The sequence below is a fragment of the Cryptomeria japonica genome, chromosome 3 (assembly GCF_030272615.1).
Source record: "Cryptomeria japonica chromosome 3, Sugi_1.0, whole genome shotgun sequence".
NCBI lineage: Eukaryota > Viridiplantae > Streptophyta > Pinopsida > Cupressales > Cupressaceae > Cryptomeria > Cryptomeria japonica.
In genome coordinates this window covers 386,294,195-386,311,550 of record NC_081407.1, presented here as the reverse complement: position 1 = coordinate 386,311,550, position 17,356 = coordinate 386,294,195, and the positions used below count along the sequence as shown (strand labels likewise).

The 17,356-nt window shown below is 36.5% G+C and overlaps 1 protein-coding gene across 2 annotated transcripts in view; it reads left to right on the top strand.

Moving 5' to 3' along the window:
• Nucleotides 1-464: 464 nt before the first annotated feature.
• Nucleotides 465-17,356, top strand: part of LOC131044738 (uncharacterized) — a 41,156-nt gene continuing 24,264 nt past the window's right edge. Inside the window, exon 1 of one of the 2 annotated variants that reach the window (XM_057978140.2) lies at nucleotides 465-917. In XM_057978140.2, coding sequence (XP_057834123.2) covers nucleotides 627-917 — 291 coding nt within the window. In that variant the 5' untranslated portion in view covers nucleotides 465-626. The remainder of the gene's footprint in view (nucleotides 918-17,356) is intronic. The other variant, XM_057978139.2, reaches the window with a different exon arrangement.

Sequence of the window (17,356 nt, the reverse complement as noted above, 5' to 3'; positions counted from 1 at the left end):
CTCTTCTAAATATTCAAATTTTAACTACTAAGTGTAGAAATGAATACCTATTATACATGCAAGATATTTTAATCAACTTCTAATTTCATATATTGAGTTTTTTTGAAGATAGTAATTGGAAAATTAGATGCATGTCAATGGACCCTTGGTTTATTGGTGAAGTTGAATGGTTTTTAATGAGCCCACTAGGGATCAAGCCTTGTTGAGTGCAATACCCCAACATCATAAGGAATGAGGTTGAGATCGTGCCCTAAACAACTTTGACGAATTGAAGACCCCTTGGAATGAAGACCCCTCATACTTTAACCATAGCTCGCACAATACATAAAATTACAAAACAAATCAGAGTTTGATATAAAAAACCCACCACAAAAAAATACAAATGAAATAAAATTAGTTGTAATGGGATGAACAGTTATTAGAACATAGGCTATTAGAGACTCCTTTCCCCTACCTGTCCTCCTTGTGGCCTCTTTTATGTCCTTGAACTTTGTATATGTTCCATTTTCCATTAAATTCGGATTCAAGATTTCCATTTTTCGCCTTGATTCTAATATACTCCATGAGAGTTAGCTTTGCAACGCGAAGAAGTTTTCTTGATCTACCTGTCACGTGCTTACTCGCCCATGTCTTTCGCACACACAATGGCTCAGACCACTCATATACTCGCCACAAAAAGGCCACAGGATTTCCGGCTATATGCCTCTGCAACTGCTGAAAAAAATTGCATCATCAGCAACAGATTACCTTACTCTGGGAGCTCAACAATTTTAACTGTTGGCAATGGACATTCTCTGTCTCTTTCGGTTCATGTATTGCCCATTTGCCGCAACAATAATAGGAGCAGGATTTACAACAGCAAAATTGATCCCACATATTACACGCAAGAGTTCCGAGAAAGAAGCAGTGCAAATGAGGTAAAAATATTTCTGTCTCATTCAAGGGGGGAAAGAGCTGGATTAGTACACAGGTTTGATATAATGGGGTTGGAAGTTTTTTGGGGTGTTCTATAAGATTTCAAAAATGGGTGGATCTTTGTGTATATGCTGTGCATTTTCCTAAAACATAACTTAACTATTTTGAAACATAATACATAACACATTCAAACTGATAGAATGAATATTTTTTATTTACGTCCACTAGGCCAAATAACCTATAAACATAATACATAACACATTCAAACTGATGAATGAATATTTTTTATTTACGTCCACTAGGCCAAATAACCTATGGGACTGGCAGGTAGCCAGCAAAGCAAACCATGCAGAGCCTACAACACTATACCTACTAAAACTCCTTTTCCTTCTGCATCTTGGATCTTCTATTGTATATCTTGATCAAAAAATCTGCTACTCTTGTCTGTTGGTTGAAAATTTTGTACACCTGGGGGATGTACAAAATTGTGGTTTCCTCCTATCTATAAACTATTCTTAAATTAAAAATGGATGAGACAACAGTCTTTCTTCTTTTTTCAAGAAAAACTATATCCTTTTCTCTTCACAGAAAAGTGATAGCAATTGAAAATAACAGTAGCAACAACTTATAAAACAAAGTGAGAGAAAGAAAATGAAGTTTCCTGAAAGCACAAAGACTTTCATCACTTCCTTCAGGACGGGACAACAATATCAAACTCAAAGTCTTGAATATGTGCAATCCTATCTACCCTTTTTTTTATTAATGATAACAAGAGCAAAGTATGACAACACAAAGTCTGAAATATCTTGCTCTTCTCTACATAAAACAACAAAAACTAGTGTGAGCTCAAAGTCTCATAGCTATTCCTTATTACAAAATCTACTTCTAATTTCTCTCAAGAATAAGTGGACACAAAGTCCTACAACTTTTCTCAATAGAAAATCTACTCTAACAGATATTAATCTCTAATACTTGTAACACAAAGTCTACAAATCAAATTCGATTAAGCTCTTATAGAAATACTAGCAAGAAATATAATATTGAACGCAAACTCAAAATATTTAGCACAAAGTCTCAATCCTTGAGCAATCTTCTTCTATTTCTTTCAACTTCGATTTATACATAAAAAGCACAAAGTCTTTCTTGTTGTAAATTTAGCAGAGTTTACTTGCTTGCTTTCCAAAAAGATAGATTTTACAAAAGACCCTCTCAAGTATTTATAGGAGAGGAGTCTTGAGAAAAAGGTGGAAGGATTTCAACTAACTTGTGAAATTCTCTCAACCACCATGACTTATTCAACTACTAAGACTTATTCAAAATTACAAGTCCTATTCTAAATTGACTTGTAATTAGCCTACTTGTAATTACAAAAATGCAAGTAATGATTTAGCTTGCAATTTACAAAATTGCTTTTACAAGTAAGCTTGTTAAAACGAAAACTACAATACTGAAATTACAAATTTGAGACTACAACTAAGTGTTGAAAAACACTTATGTTACAACATGTTTGGCCATGAACCCTTCAAACTTCTGGATGATCATTTGCAGTTCATTAGGATTTAGTTCGTGAGTATTCTTTGCAATGATCATGGTTTTCACAATAACATCGCTGCAACGAAGGATTGTAATGTTGCTCTTCTCAAGAGAAGACTGGATTTCCTGCAATAAGATTTGATATTTCACCAAAGCTTGAATCGATATAGCTGAAAATTGTTCATTCCTCCATTCATGGTGAATCTTCATCTGTAGATCTGAGAGAACTTCTTCTTTTGGCAACAATTCTCCATTCTGATCCATAATATTACAAGAGACTTTCTTGCAATGAGAAACAACATCTTCAATGAGTGACGTGAGAACAAGGACTTTATTCTCCAAAATTCTTCAAATTCTAGATACATGACTCTAGAAGGAATAATGTCATGTTCTTGAAGAACGTTCAACTTTTCTTGAGGCATCTTGTGTCAAACCATCAAATTGCCTTCAACTCTTTTCAGGTTCTGTTTGAAAACCTCAAAAGCCTGATTCAATTTTTCTTTAATGGTCTCCAACTTAACCATCATTTGGAACACATCTTTCAACACTTGGGTACATAAATCAGGAAGCTGATCTACCCAAGAATCCAACGCTTGCACCTTTTGAGCAGCTCTTTCAATTCCTTGGACTGATTCTCGTGCTTGAAGATGATGCACCTTCCTTGTTGTCTATTTTGATTTCAGACTTGAGTCCGATAGGTCCTGTAGAATCATCTTCCTTTCCAATCTTGATCTTGATGAGTCTAATATCGTTGCTCTTGAGCCAAGTATTGGTGTTAGCTAAGATAGGTTGAAATCTATTAAGAATGGAAGTACATTCCTTATGCGACCATTGAATTGATGGAAGTGGTGCTTCATCAACTCTTTTTTCAATATATTCAGGATCAAGTATCACTCCATCATCAATCATTCCTTCGGAAATGTTCACCAAGTTCAGGTCAACAATCTGCTCAAGAGTGAGTTTGCAATAATCCATCTTACGAACCTCCTTTTGTGTATGGAGATCAACCCAAATGTCTTCTATCCGATGCACATGCGTGAAGGACTTTTTGATCTTTTCCTTCATGCCTTGGTAATCAAAATCTATTCTTGGCTTGAATCTGTTGAACTTTATTTCTTGAATTTCGATCTCCATGGCCTTGGCTTTGGTGGATGTAATGAGGGAATAATGGCCAGTTTTTAATGGGTTATTTGTAGAAATTCCCATTCCAACCTTATGCTTAATAGATTGATGTGCATGAACAGCCATGATCTGTCTTCCCAACTCCATGAGAATGATCTTATCAGTTGGATATCTAGGAAGCATAGATGGCTGGCCGCTGTAACATCCAACTCTCATGTAAGTGAAAGTTGGGAATTGAAGGAATAAGCAGCCATATTCATTCACCTTCTCCCATGCGTCATTTGACACTCTTTTGTTTTTCAATGTCTTGTCAAATAGGCACATATAATGACCAAAGAAGGCGTCTTGGACCCTCTTGTAGTGCAATCTGCTGGGTCTCAAAGGCAGTTGGTCATAGTAGTCCCAAATGGGTATAAGCGAGCGATCACCCTTGGTAGAAAGACCAGGAAAGTGTCTGAGTGAAGCTGCTATATACACTAAATATGAGTTCATATAGAACGTCATAGTGGAAGGAATTGCTGCAAGTTGTTCACAAAGGGTATCACTGATGATCTCGCCCCAAGAGATGTGTTGAGACTGCCTTATGAGCATGATGAACTTATACATCCATGGTTCAAAAACATTAGAATGTTCCAAACCCATCATCCTACTGAGAAGAGTGATTTTGTCTCTGATTTCCCACTTGAAATCACGACGGTACAACTTTGCCCACCTTGTAAAAGCAGCCTGTGGCTCATTGATCCATCTATTGATATGGCGTTTGCAATCTTTTTCTCTTGAAGCATAGTACTCAACTGCACTATCTTTGGAGATCTCTATGTACACAAGTACCGACGGTATTCTGAAAACCTTCTCAATAGTGTCCGCGTCAAGACGGATAATCACTTCCCCATCATCATTCCTGATAGTTCTTGTCTCTTTGTCAAAATGATTGGCACAAGAAAGAACAAACTCAGGTTCTAGGGCAGCCACTGGAAAGGAAGAAGCATGGTGAATGTGGCTGTCCAACAGGCGCTGCATATTGCTATCCTTGGGATCCTCCACTCGTTTAACGAACTCTGACATGTCAACATGCCCTATTTCCGTATCTTTGATGTGCTCCATGGGAGTGGAAACTTGGGATGGAGAGATCTCATTTTGGTACTTATCATATTTATATTTCATCTTGTTTTGAGAGCAAGATGACGGTAAATCAGTCATTGAACAAGAGCCTGGCGTACTACGACAGAGATCTAGAAGTGTCAAAGGAACATCAAGATCAACCGAATGAAACATATTTCTTCTTTTCAGTTGGGAAAAACCCTATCCCTCATGAGAGGAAAATGGTGAATAAGTAGGAACACTTGAAACTTGGCTTTTGGTCAATTTCGGATCTTGAGAGGTGTATTACAAGTATGCAAGTGGGGTAGAACATATTCGCAATCGGGTTTTTAAAACCCGAATGCAAGTATACTTGTAATAAGAAAAATGGAATTTTGACATGGAAAAGATAATGGGAATGGAATGTGTGAACAAGGGTAATGAATGTGGATGAATATGGAAAGAATTTTGGATGATCATCTTCATTTTAACCTCAAGGGAATGGGAAAAACCTTCACTTGTAATCAGGTTTTTAAAACCTGAAATTGGAAAGACAAGCTTTTTACAACTTTGAAACTTGAACTTTTGACAAAAGATGATGAAGTCTTTTCAGCCAAAGGGGAAAAACTCACTTTTTCATCTTACCTGCAATCGAATTTTAAAAACCCGAATGCAAGTAAAGAGGGAAAAATGTGAAGGGAAAGACAATGCAATTTTCAATTGCATTCAAGTCTTGGATATAAATGGGAAGATCTCTCTCAAACCCGAAATGAAACAAGAACAAAACAAACATCTACCATGATCAATCAAGGAATTTCAAAACAACAAAAATAAAATAAAGACAAAACTGAAAACAAAATATACCTTGCTTGATCAAAATGCCCTCCAAAGAGATGGAATAACTTTGAAAGAAACAATCAACTCCTTAAATAGAAGGCAAAACCAAAACGTTGAAACCCTTGCCACGTTTTTAACAAACTTGGATTTCAACCATAAGCATAAAAAACGACATCCAAGGAGGAAGAATGAGTCCAAACGCCTAGCAAAGGGACGTGTTGAAGCAAGGAAGCAAAACGTTTAGGTTAGAGAGACCAAAACACCTCCATTGATGTTGCAAAAACGACTCCTAAGGAGGTAAAAACATGGCTCCAAAACTAGCAAAAGCGCCTTGCCAAAAGGGAAATACGTGGCCCATAAACCAGCAAAAGAGGGATAAGAATCACCACGCCCCCTTCATTCAATGCATTCTCCCACAAAAATTGGTTTGAAATTCTTCAAAAAATCGAACTCCTTGGAGAAATACCAGGTCGGGTTCTTGGGAAGAAAGAACAAGTTTAAAATGCAAGCAAAAGACATGAAGTCGGGTTTTAGAAACCCTTTTACAAGTTTTAATTTTGCTTCACTTTTCCACTCACAAGGCAAAATTGGGTTTGTGAGAGAAAAGAACAAGAAGACATGTCAAAATAATTTGTAATAGGGAATTAAAATCCCCTTTACAAGTTTTAATGACTTAACTTAAAAAAAGAACTTGCCATAGGGAAATAAAATTCCCTTTACAAGTGACCAAAAACATTAAAACATGTAATAGGGAAATAAAATCCCTATTACATCTCAAAATCACTTAAGCAGGAACTTTTGAAAGAAATTACAAGTTCTTTTTTAAACTTATAATTTTAAATTTACTTGTAGTTTGTCCAAAAAGTTCCTACAACAACGTAAAATATATAAAAAGCAAGGGGGAAATAAAAAGTAAGTTACAAGTGATAAGTTTAAAATAAAGTGCACTTGTAATTGTTTTAAAATTTCCCTACAACACTAAAACAAGAGAAAAATAAAACTTGCAATCAAAGGAAAATTTTCCACCTATAGTCAAGAAGAAAAAACCCGAAATTGAAGAAAAAACATAGCAAACGAATTTAGAATGCCATGAAATTTGAAACGTGGATCGAGGATGGACTGAGGATTAAGCCAGTCCAAGGGTGAAGCAAAATTTTGCCTCGGGAAGTGTGCCTTAGAATAAATTTTTCATTTTTAACAAAAAATTTAAAGGGGTTGTCTATTTTTGTGAATACAAAAATACGGACAACATTGTTATCCTTCCTTCTTCAAAGAGATTACTCAAGGTATTACATTTAGTGTTTCAATATAGTTGATTTAAATATCTTTGTAAGCTACATATTCCTTGATGTAATGCCATTCTATCTCTACCACTCCTTGAGTATGGTATCTACATTTTCCATCTATCCACTCCTCTTAGCTATCATCCATCTTCTAATTTCACATCTAAGTTAATGTGAGCTGGTTCTTATCTGAGCAATTAACATTTTTGCTTTCCATTTTATTTCCATACTTGCATATGATCATGTGTGGGAATGAAATATATGATGAAGAAACACTATTTGATGTCTTGTAAATATAATTCTTTATTACTTTTGGCAATTTCTATTAGAACTTTATTTGTTTAAAGGTGATGCAGGAGCATCCATGGTTCATGGTGATCGACATCACCCAAAGAAATTTATAGTTTTTGTTTTTCAATTTTGCTTTTGTTTTGTTGGCGCCTCTCTCTTGTCAGCTTTTGCAAGTTGAAGAGGTACTTATTGATGATCTACGGGTCTTCTGGGTATACTTGTATGCAAAATGTGGAATTAAAGACAACGCACCTTAATTGTTTTGACAGAATGCCTCAACGAAATGTGATATATGCACAAAATGGATTTGGAGAGAAGGCTTTTAGACACTTGGCAGGCATAATGCCAAATTCCACAACCATTGCCAACATCCTTTCTACATGTAAAGAAAGGTATCGAAATGCATTTGCTAGATGAAAATTGTGATTGTCAATATTCAAAGGTGTCTGTATATTTGTTAATAATGCATTGAGTGAAAAAAAAGTAAAAACCGTCTCTAATGGGGTCGTGGAAAAAGGTTAGAGGTTTTGGAATTGAAAAGTTGGTGGCTGGGAGTTTGTAACAGCAAAGATGTGAGGATTGAAGGTTTGAAGACATTGAAAGAGAAGGGGCTGCACGATATGGGAGAAGAGGTGTGCATGGAACAAAATTGGGGGAGGAAAAGTTGTGCAGAGAGGGTAAGAGTGTGTGTGGCTGCATTATGTGAGGACCAGCCTAGGGAGGTGGGGTTGCACATTGACAGAGGGATGTGTGGTACGCAGCAATAGAGAGAAGGTGGCAACCCATGTGAAGTGAGAAGGTTGTGTTGAAGTAAGAGGAATGAAGAGTGTAGAACTCTAAACAACTTTATGAACGGAATAAAGAGAAGTTGTTTTGCAAATAGAGTTTAATGATAATCTTCGACATTGACAGAGTGTGTATTCCATTCATTATGATAATTGTAATATTTTTCCGATATGAAGAATTTGGTGTGAGATCTTTATGAAATTCTTATTATGTTGGAATGCAATTTATTATTTTGGCTATTAGTGTGAGTTTGAGTTGAGTAGTGTTTGTCTGGGCTTATTCGTTTCATCTTACATCAGTGGTATCAGAGCTAGAAGATTCTGAGCATGCTGGCATAATTGCTGGAAGGAGGCAGTTTGTACCAGGATTGAGCTTGTGGGTATTGAGAAAAATGTATGCAAGAGGAGCCCCACGTGGTTGGGGTAGAGGTAGAGTTAAAAGTGGAGGTGTAAATCTTCCAAATGCTGTTGTTTGTGGTGAAGATTTCAGAGCCTTGAGAAGGCAAGTTGAAGCTTTACAAGAAGAAATTAGAAGAGGTTTCGCTCAAAGGAGAGAATCTGAGAGTGAAGAGGATGAAGCTACAGAAAAGGACAATGATATGAGTGGTGAAGAAGATGCAACAGCAATAGTAGTTGTGAATGATCTTTTGGTGAGGGTATTGTCAAGAATAGGAAAGAGACCAAAAATTGATGTTCCTACATTAAGTGGGAATTTGAATCCCGAAGAGCTAGTGGATTGGATCAATGACATGGAGGAGTATTCTAAGTTTGAAGAAGTTGAAGATCCCGATAAAGAGAGATTTGCAAAGACAAGGTTAAAAGGACATGCCTCTATTTTGTGGAAAGAGGTGAAGCTAGAAAGAGGAAGAAGAGGTAAAGACAAAATTGCAAAATGGGATTGGATGCTTGAGAAAATGAAAAGGCAATTTATTCTAGTAGACAATGAATTAGACTTATTAAAGAAGATGCAAAGTCTCAGATAAAGAGGAAGAACGGTGAAAGAATGTACAAAAGAGTTTCATAGAATTTTGATACAAATTGGTCATTTAGAGGCCAACAAAGAGAAGGTAGCCCGTTACAATAATGGATTGAAGCCAAGTATACAACAAGAGATGGCTTTGGTGAGAGTTTACACAATGGAAGATGCAGACTAGTTTTCCTTGAAGATAGAAGAAAGAATGAACAAAAGTTTTGAAAACAAACAAAGAGGAAGAGGCTGTGATGAAAAGATAGAAGGAAGATCATATGAAGATTAGAATGAAGATTCAAATCTGAAAAATCTGAAAAATAAGATCATAGTAGTAATAAAAAATAGAGGAATGATGATTCATGCCCTTGTTAACAAGATTCTAGAGGAAGAGGAAGATTGGGTAGAGGGTTTGGAAGAGGAAACTACAAGATAACTTGTTTTGAATGTGCAGAAAAAGGACACAAATCATATAAATGTCCACAAAATGGAAACATAAAAAGAAGAATTAAAGGCAAAGCAAAAGTTGCAAATGTCAATGAGGAAGCTGAATCTTCACAATTAGAGGATGTTGAAAATTGAGAAGTGCTATTCACCAAGATAGTCTTGTTGAGTGAATCAGTTCAAAGAAAAAACATGTTTAGAACAAGATGCAAGTGTCAAGACAAGGTATGTAATGTTATCATAGATGGTGGAAGCACAAACAATCTCGTTTCTAAAGAGATGGTGAGTAAATTGCAGCTAGAGAGAAGAAAACATCCGCATTAGTATAGGATAGCTTGGCTACAAGATGACAAGAAAGTTTTGGTTAGCGAACAAAGCTTGGTAAAATTTAATATAGGAAAGTATTATGATGAGATAATGTGTATGCCTATGAATGATTGTCATGTTTTATTAGGGAGGCCTTGGCATTCGTTAGGAGAGCAGTGCTCGATGGGTATGCTAATACATACTCATTGATGAAGGATGGAGTGAAACATAAGTTGAAGCCATTGCAAGGAGTAATGGAAAAGGTATGCAATGATGCAAGGGTTTGTTTAGTAGATGACATAGATGGTATGAAACAAGAACATGTTTGTTTTGCTAAAACTAATCAAGAAGAAGTTGAGAAGGATGATTTGTTGATGCATATTGAAGTAGTTGATAGAGAATGAGAAGAGTTGATTTCAGGTGGGTTAAAGTTACAGTAGAATGTGAGGTAATATCACATTTTACTAGTTTCTTTGATGACAATGAAAGTGAAGAGACAGAGAAAATGATTGCAGCAGAAGATAACTTGGATAAAACTGAATTTGAGGAACATGATGTGGAGGTAAATGAAAGGGTTTTTGATGAATCTTTGTTTGAGAATAGTATATATGAAAGCCCCCTAATCAGTGATTTTGATTCCTTGTTAGGAAATGAGGAGATTGAGTCTCTTGATTGTTGTACTAACACTGTTTTGAGTGAAGAAAATCAGATTACAGCCATGATACATCTTTCAGCAGGCATTAACACAGGGAATTTTCATGACGGAGACAAGGTGGAAGGAGAGAGAAAAGGTACACCAGCAAGGGAGACAAAGGAAGGAACTTGTTTTGTTGAAGGAGAAGGTATGAATTCAATTGTTTATTCTGGTTCTAATAGACTATGTTGGTGGGAAGTCGAATTTGATACTTTGAATGCTATGAGTGATAAAGTAGGAGTATGGATGAAAGGGCAGAAAGAAATGAACAGGAGGATTTTGGTGGACAAAGAAGAGAGATGCATCCAAAGGGTCTACAAATGTTTTTGAGTTCAACTCAAGAAACATTTTCTTTCTACCATGGGTGTCTGATGCAGGAGCATCCACGACTTATGGTGATTGGCATCACCCAAAGAGATTTTTAGTTTTTGTTTTCTTAGTTTTTCTTTGGTTTTGTTTTGGTTTTATTGGTGCCTCTCTCATCAACTTTCATAAATTGAAGAGGTACCTATTGATGATCTACAAGTCTTTTGCCCAGGTATACTTGTATGCAAAGTGTAGAATTAAAGACAACACACCTTAATTGCTCGACAGGATGCCTCAACAAAATGTGATATGTGTGCAAAATGGATTTGTAGAGAAGGCTTTAGACACTTGGTAGGCGTAATGCCAAATTCCACAACAGTTGCTAACATCCTTCCTACATGTAGAGCAAGGTATTGAAATGCATTTGTCAGATGATAATTGTGACTGTCAGTATTCAAAGGTGTGTGTATACCTGTTAATAATGCATTGAGTAAAAAAAGTAAAAACCACATCTAAAGGGGTTGTGGAAAAGGTCTGAGGTTTTGGAATTGAAATGTCGATGTCTGGGAGTTTGCAATGACGGAGATGTGAGGATAGAAGGTTTGAAGGCATTGAAAGAGAAGGGGTTGTACAGTATTGGAGAGGAGGTGTGTGTGGAACAAAATTGGGGGAGGAAAAGCTGCACAGAGAGGGTAAGAGTGTGTGAGGCTGCATTGTGTGAGGACTGGCCCAGGGAGGTGGGGCTGCACATTGACAGAGGGGTGTATGCTACACAGCAGTAGAGAGAAGGCGGTGACCCATGTGAAGTGAGAAGGGTGTGCTGAAGTAAGAGGAATGAAGAGTGTAGAACTCTGAATGCCTTTGTGAACATAATAAAGAGAAGTTGTTTTGCAAATAGAGTTTAATCTTTGTCATTGAGTGTGCATTCCATTCATTATGATAATTGTAATAGTTTTCCAATATGAAGAATTTGGTGCAAGATTTTTATGAAATTGTCATTATGTTGGAATGCGATTTATTGTTTTGGTTATTAGTGTGAGTTTGAGTTAAGTAGTGTTTGTTTGGGCTTATTCGTTTTGTCTTACATCAAAAGGGAATCAGTTACCCACCCTTTCTCCAATCATATTTGACCCTAAATAGAAAATTTTGTGAGGAGGAAGCTGTAGACACTTTAAGATATTTGTTTGGGAAGAATAATGCATATTGCTTATTTTTTCAACTGTTTTTATTCAAAACTATTTCACCATTTTTTCTGAATATGTGGTATTTCATTTTTAATTTTTTATTAAAAGGTTAAAGTTATTGGTATTTTTTAGTTCACCTCCAAATAAGATACCAATTTGGTCATGATACCTCCCTTTACGAGCATTTCCAATTGATTGTTTTTCCATTTTGTCTTAAAAATTCTTTAAATGAAGTGTACAAACCCACATCTTCTGTTAGGAATGTGTGACATTCACTTTAGTAGAAAGGCCAATTCAAATTGTATTAACGTTGGCTATAATGGCTTCATTATTGTTTTTTCTACTGTGATCCTGAAGATTCTAATTGTGATGAATTTTTTTATTGCCGAGTTTCTTATTCAATGGAAATGGACTTGTAAAAAACACAAAGTATGTTTTGCTTGTAAGACAAACCTTTTTATAACCTAAAAGGTCAAAAGATTGTTTTCCAGATCATGAGCAAGACAAAGACTGATTTGGCTAGCCCACGAGAAGATTTTTTCCTCATTTATCTTACATGCATTGTTCAAATTTTGTACGTTTAATTCATGAATACACTCCAGGGTAAACCCAACCTTGCCAATCCACACAAATCACCCTAGTTCAACTAGCACAAAATCTGATGAGGCTTGATGAAGTCATCTTTGATTAGTCAATTATTTAAAATAGCTGCATAAAAGTCCCATCAGTGTTTCTTTTCCTGCCATATAAGTTTGTTCCCTTCATTCGTGGATTTAGATTTTGTCTTTTTCATAGCAGGGCAGTTGCAAGGTTGTTAATGGCCTAAAAAATGCATTATCTATATGGATGACAATAAATATACAGTAATAAAACAAATCCTATTGTTGGCATTTCAGTTTCAAACTTTCGTGCATATGCAGCCTCTAGTTATTATAAGTTTCATATATTGATGCATATGGATTTGTTATTGGTTTAAACTATCAGGTTCTCAACAATAATATAAGTTAGGTGCCAAGCTGAATGTATATTTTTGAATCAGAGTTTTGTTTATCTTGCCAACCAAGGTGTAATGGAATACCTTTCTTTTGTATACATAGACACAACAAGGTACTTCTGTCCATTTGGTTAGTATGAAGTATAATTGATCGTTAATTAGTATAGAAATTCTGTCTCTGATTTATAGACATGAATTGTATCTTTTGAATTGATTGTTCTCTTATGATTTTCTTAAGGAAATTGTGAATATTTGCTTTAGAAAATAGTTGTTTAATTGTTGTGACTAAGATGAACTATTGTATTGTAATATCCCAGTTATTTTTTGTTTTGTTTTTTAGGCCAACAATAGTCATCAACGAACAGATAACCCGTTAAAGTTAGAAAGCATAAATTGATACATGCTGGATAAGCAACCCTTTCACTTTTTGATCACCAAGTGGCCCATGTGGGAAGGTGAGAGCATACGGTGTTGAGGGGATCGTTAGCTCAATTAACTGGAAACAATACAATGCTTGGGCGGCAAGCCAGCCCCTTCCGCTTATCCAACGGGAATGCAAGAAACTTGGCGGTGAACCAGCCGAGTGAGACACACAAAGGTACGAATCACTCAACCGCAATATTTCAGCGGGAGGACTGAAATTACATAACAATCTCAACTCAACCGCTTATGCAGTAGGAGGACCATTACACTCAGACATCACTCGACCACTTATGCAGTGGGAGGACTGAAATTACAATTTACTTGATAATAGGCGGCAAGCCAGCCTCTTCCACTTTTCAGCGGGGTGAGAATTACAAATCAGAATTGGTTAGTAGTACCACTACTTAATCTTACAAAAATAAGATGATATGAGAAGAGAGTAATGCTGAATATCCAAATAAGAACATGAAATTCTGCTAACATCAAATCTGCAGGCTAGAATTGCAAAACCAGCAGCCTAAGGAATCACTAAAATGCTCACAACTCTCTCAATACATATCCAAATCACCCAAAATCAGTCCCATACCCACACTAGACTAGCTACGATGACAACCAACCAAAGACAAGCTACCATAACTCCCTTATTAATTTTGCATGCATCCCAATGCACTTCAAAACCCCACGCCTAGCTAAGAAATTTCGATTTTGTCTAATAAATTCAAAGCTCAACTAAAGATGCCACAAACTTATAGTGTATATCACCAGTACTAGGAAGGATGAATGAGCCAATACCCATAACGGTCAATCACTCCAGCAGAGAGGTATGATAAAAAATGCACTTCAGCCACAGGCAAACCAGCAAGTTCCAAAATCGCTCCAAACACCAAAAAGGACTAAGATACACACTAAGAATATAGTAGATTACAACACACAGCTAGGTACTATGTTTCAAGTACGAAACCGGGAAGCACTAGGGAGACGCACTCCGAAGCCTCAAAGTTCTGACGCCAATCCAGCAGCATAACAATGCAAATTTTCAAGATATCTAGAATGGGAGCCCAAGGCTCTTATTTATAACCTCACATCACCAAATTCAAATGCAAATGCTTCAAATTCATCTTTCCCCATTTGCATTTCATTATATCTCACGTGGACCCCAAGGATGGCGCCATTCCACAAGTCAAACCTCACGCCAAAAAGCAAGGACCACGATTTTCACTTAGCAAACACTTGAGATGAAATAAAATAATATCTCCATTAATAATTTGACGTCCCCTTCTTAGACATAAATTTCGCCTAGCACTTAGGAGATATTAGGCATTATTTCCAAAGTCAATAAATCAGTAGTAACTAATCAAAATAATTAAATATTAAACCTTAGGATAAAGAAATAATATTTAATTATGTCACTTATGACTCCAATACTGATTATTGTCAAAACCAGGATGAAGCTGAGCCAGGAAGACCACTGAATTGCTGCAGGATCAGGACCCTGTCCACTACCAGAAATAGAAATATGCCATACTGCCACTGACTAAAAATAGTAAGTCATGAACTACTGCTCCGAAAAACATGATCTTTGTGCCTAGTGATAGAGCATGGAGAGCTTAGTGGGACAGTATCACCAAAATGGCCAACTCCTGACTTACTATAAGTTCTCGCCTCATCAATGTTGGACCCTCATTCTTCATTCCACCTAGCCTACGGGTCTCAGGAATAGGCTAATGGACCACTGGAAGGTCATCAACGAGAAGGGGACATTACATGTATGCATTAGTTGAAATAAAGATGAACTGAAAACACTGCAAGAACATAGCACAAATACAAGAGATTAACTGAGGGAAATCCATTGTGGGATAAACTAAAGGAGAGTATGGACTTCTCCTTTTCTTGGTGTTATCTTTTTGCAATATCACATGTTACTGCCTTCATGAGGCCTTCGATGACACTATCAACAACAGAACAAGCCTTCAATGACACTATCAAGTATCAACATCTGAACAACATTCTTATACTTGTTTTGCAAATGTAGCAAATGAACACAATCTTACTGCACCCAATCCCCTAGGGCACTTTTTAACCAACAATCTCTCATTCTTTGCATGAAAGGACGACTTACAATGACCCATTAAGCGTGTTCATATATTAATTTCAATGACAAGAGGCTTGAACAAGAAGGTCAAAAGTCACAGAACTGGAAAACACACCGCTTTGCAACCATTCCTCTTCTCCTTCATCCTGTTTGGGAAGAAGTTGCTACATATTTTAGTGAAAAGCTGCTGCAAGTGCAAATCTTTGAAAATTGCCAACTTGTTGTTTTTCTGAGTGCCATAATAGAGAATATTGTTCCTAATTTTATGCTCTGTTTATTACGAACCTACTTCAAATGTGTTTGACTCGAACCTGTTGCAATGTTTGTAGACCTAGAAGGTAAAAAGTCACAGGACTGGAAAACCATTCCTCTTCTTCTTTATCCTGTTTGGGAAAAAAGTTGCTACATAATTTAGAGAAAACTGAAAAGCTGCTGCAAATCTTCCAAAATTGCCAACCTTTGGTTTTTCTGAGTGTGTCTGAGTTTGATAATAGAGAACATTGTTCCTAATTTTATGCTCTGTTTTTTACGAACCTATTTCAAATATGTTTGACTTGAACCAGTTGCAATATTTGTAGACCTCTATATGTACTTGCTTACTTCATTCTTACTGAAATTAATCATGTTAGGAGTGGTTGAGAGTGTTTTCAAGTTATATGCTTAGTTGATTTGACTAGTCCACGAGAATAGTTGCTAAGTTAAACATGCTATCCTTTCATGATCGAATTCAGATCAGCAATTGTACACTAAAAACTTAAAGGAAATAATAAATAAGTATTCCGAAAAAGCCATAGGGAGAAAATTAGAGCATGGCCCTTGTGGAGAACTGTACCCTTGAACCAAAGGCAGCAAAGAGCCTCAAATCTACCAAGGTAGGTGATATTGATCCACAACTTGGAGACTGGTATGTCTGCAAAGAGATTTTTTTATCATCATATGTGGGTTTAAAATGGCATTGTTTCTTCCTCTTGCCTTCTTACAAAACTTAGATATTCACATTGGAGTTTGCCAAGCAGTTTGCCTTGATGGAACATTACTTATCCAAAAGAGAAAACCCCGTAGTCTTCTAGACACCCATTTCTCTTGGTAATGTTACTTTCTTCTACAAGGAGAGTCTTGACACTAGGGGTGTCTTGGATCACTTTAATGAGTTTGATGCGAAAACATCAAAAGAACTATGATCCAAAATGCTTGTATTTATTGTGTTGCATGGCACATGGAGTTGGATGAATTCATCAATAGGATTACCACATTAAGGTGAAATGGAGCAATCATCAATCCTATGCACAACTTGTAAAAAACCAAGAAGTGGAAAATAGGCAGGCAATTTCAAACCTACTAAGCTCCTAGAGCTACATGCAAACAATAGAGGGAAGAAGAAAAAAGAAAAGTAAGCAAAGCACAACAATAGGATCAATCCTTTAGTATTGAGATAATATCATAATTATAATTTTTATTGAGTACAATTCCAAGGGTGAAGCTGCTTGTTAAGAGGCACAATTTTGTAGTGACTTGTTGATTGGGTTTGAGGAACCCTCAACACCTCTTACTAAGAAAAATGCTCTTGGCTAGCAAGCACAAGCATCTTTGTCACTCACTACAAATTGAAGGTTTTTCTCGCCAATTGTTGCAGCTACTTAACTTTCTAGGAGGAACATTAGGAGGAGGATTGTTTGTACTGACAATTCCTAGAAGGGACCATATGTTTGATGGTTTATTGTTGGCACAATGGGTCTTTGCTTGAATAAGCACCACCTTGGTGCAAACAAAAGGCCGTCATGAGAACTGCCATGCTAAAGTCCACACCATTGAGGCCCATCAAATAGTCTCTAACAAAGGGAAGGCAACTTCCTCTCAAAAATTTTCTTCTATGACCATGAAAGGAAAATCCATCCTAAGAGCACTAGGAGATGGAAATGCTAATGATGAAGAAGATAACAAGAGATGGAAGGCCATTGAAGATAAAGATGCCTCGTTGAGATGTTTTTTTGCCTTGTGTTTTATTTTGGTTTGATGGTGTTCGTATTGTTTTTGGGTTCCATCCATATTGAATCCATTTCATTTTTGTAAGATTTGGTTGTGAAGCCACCCAAGAATACA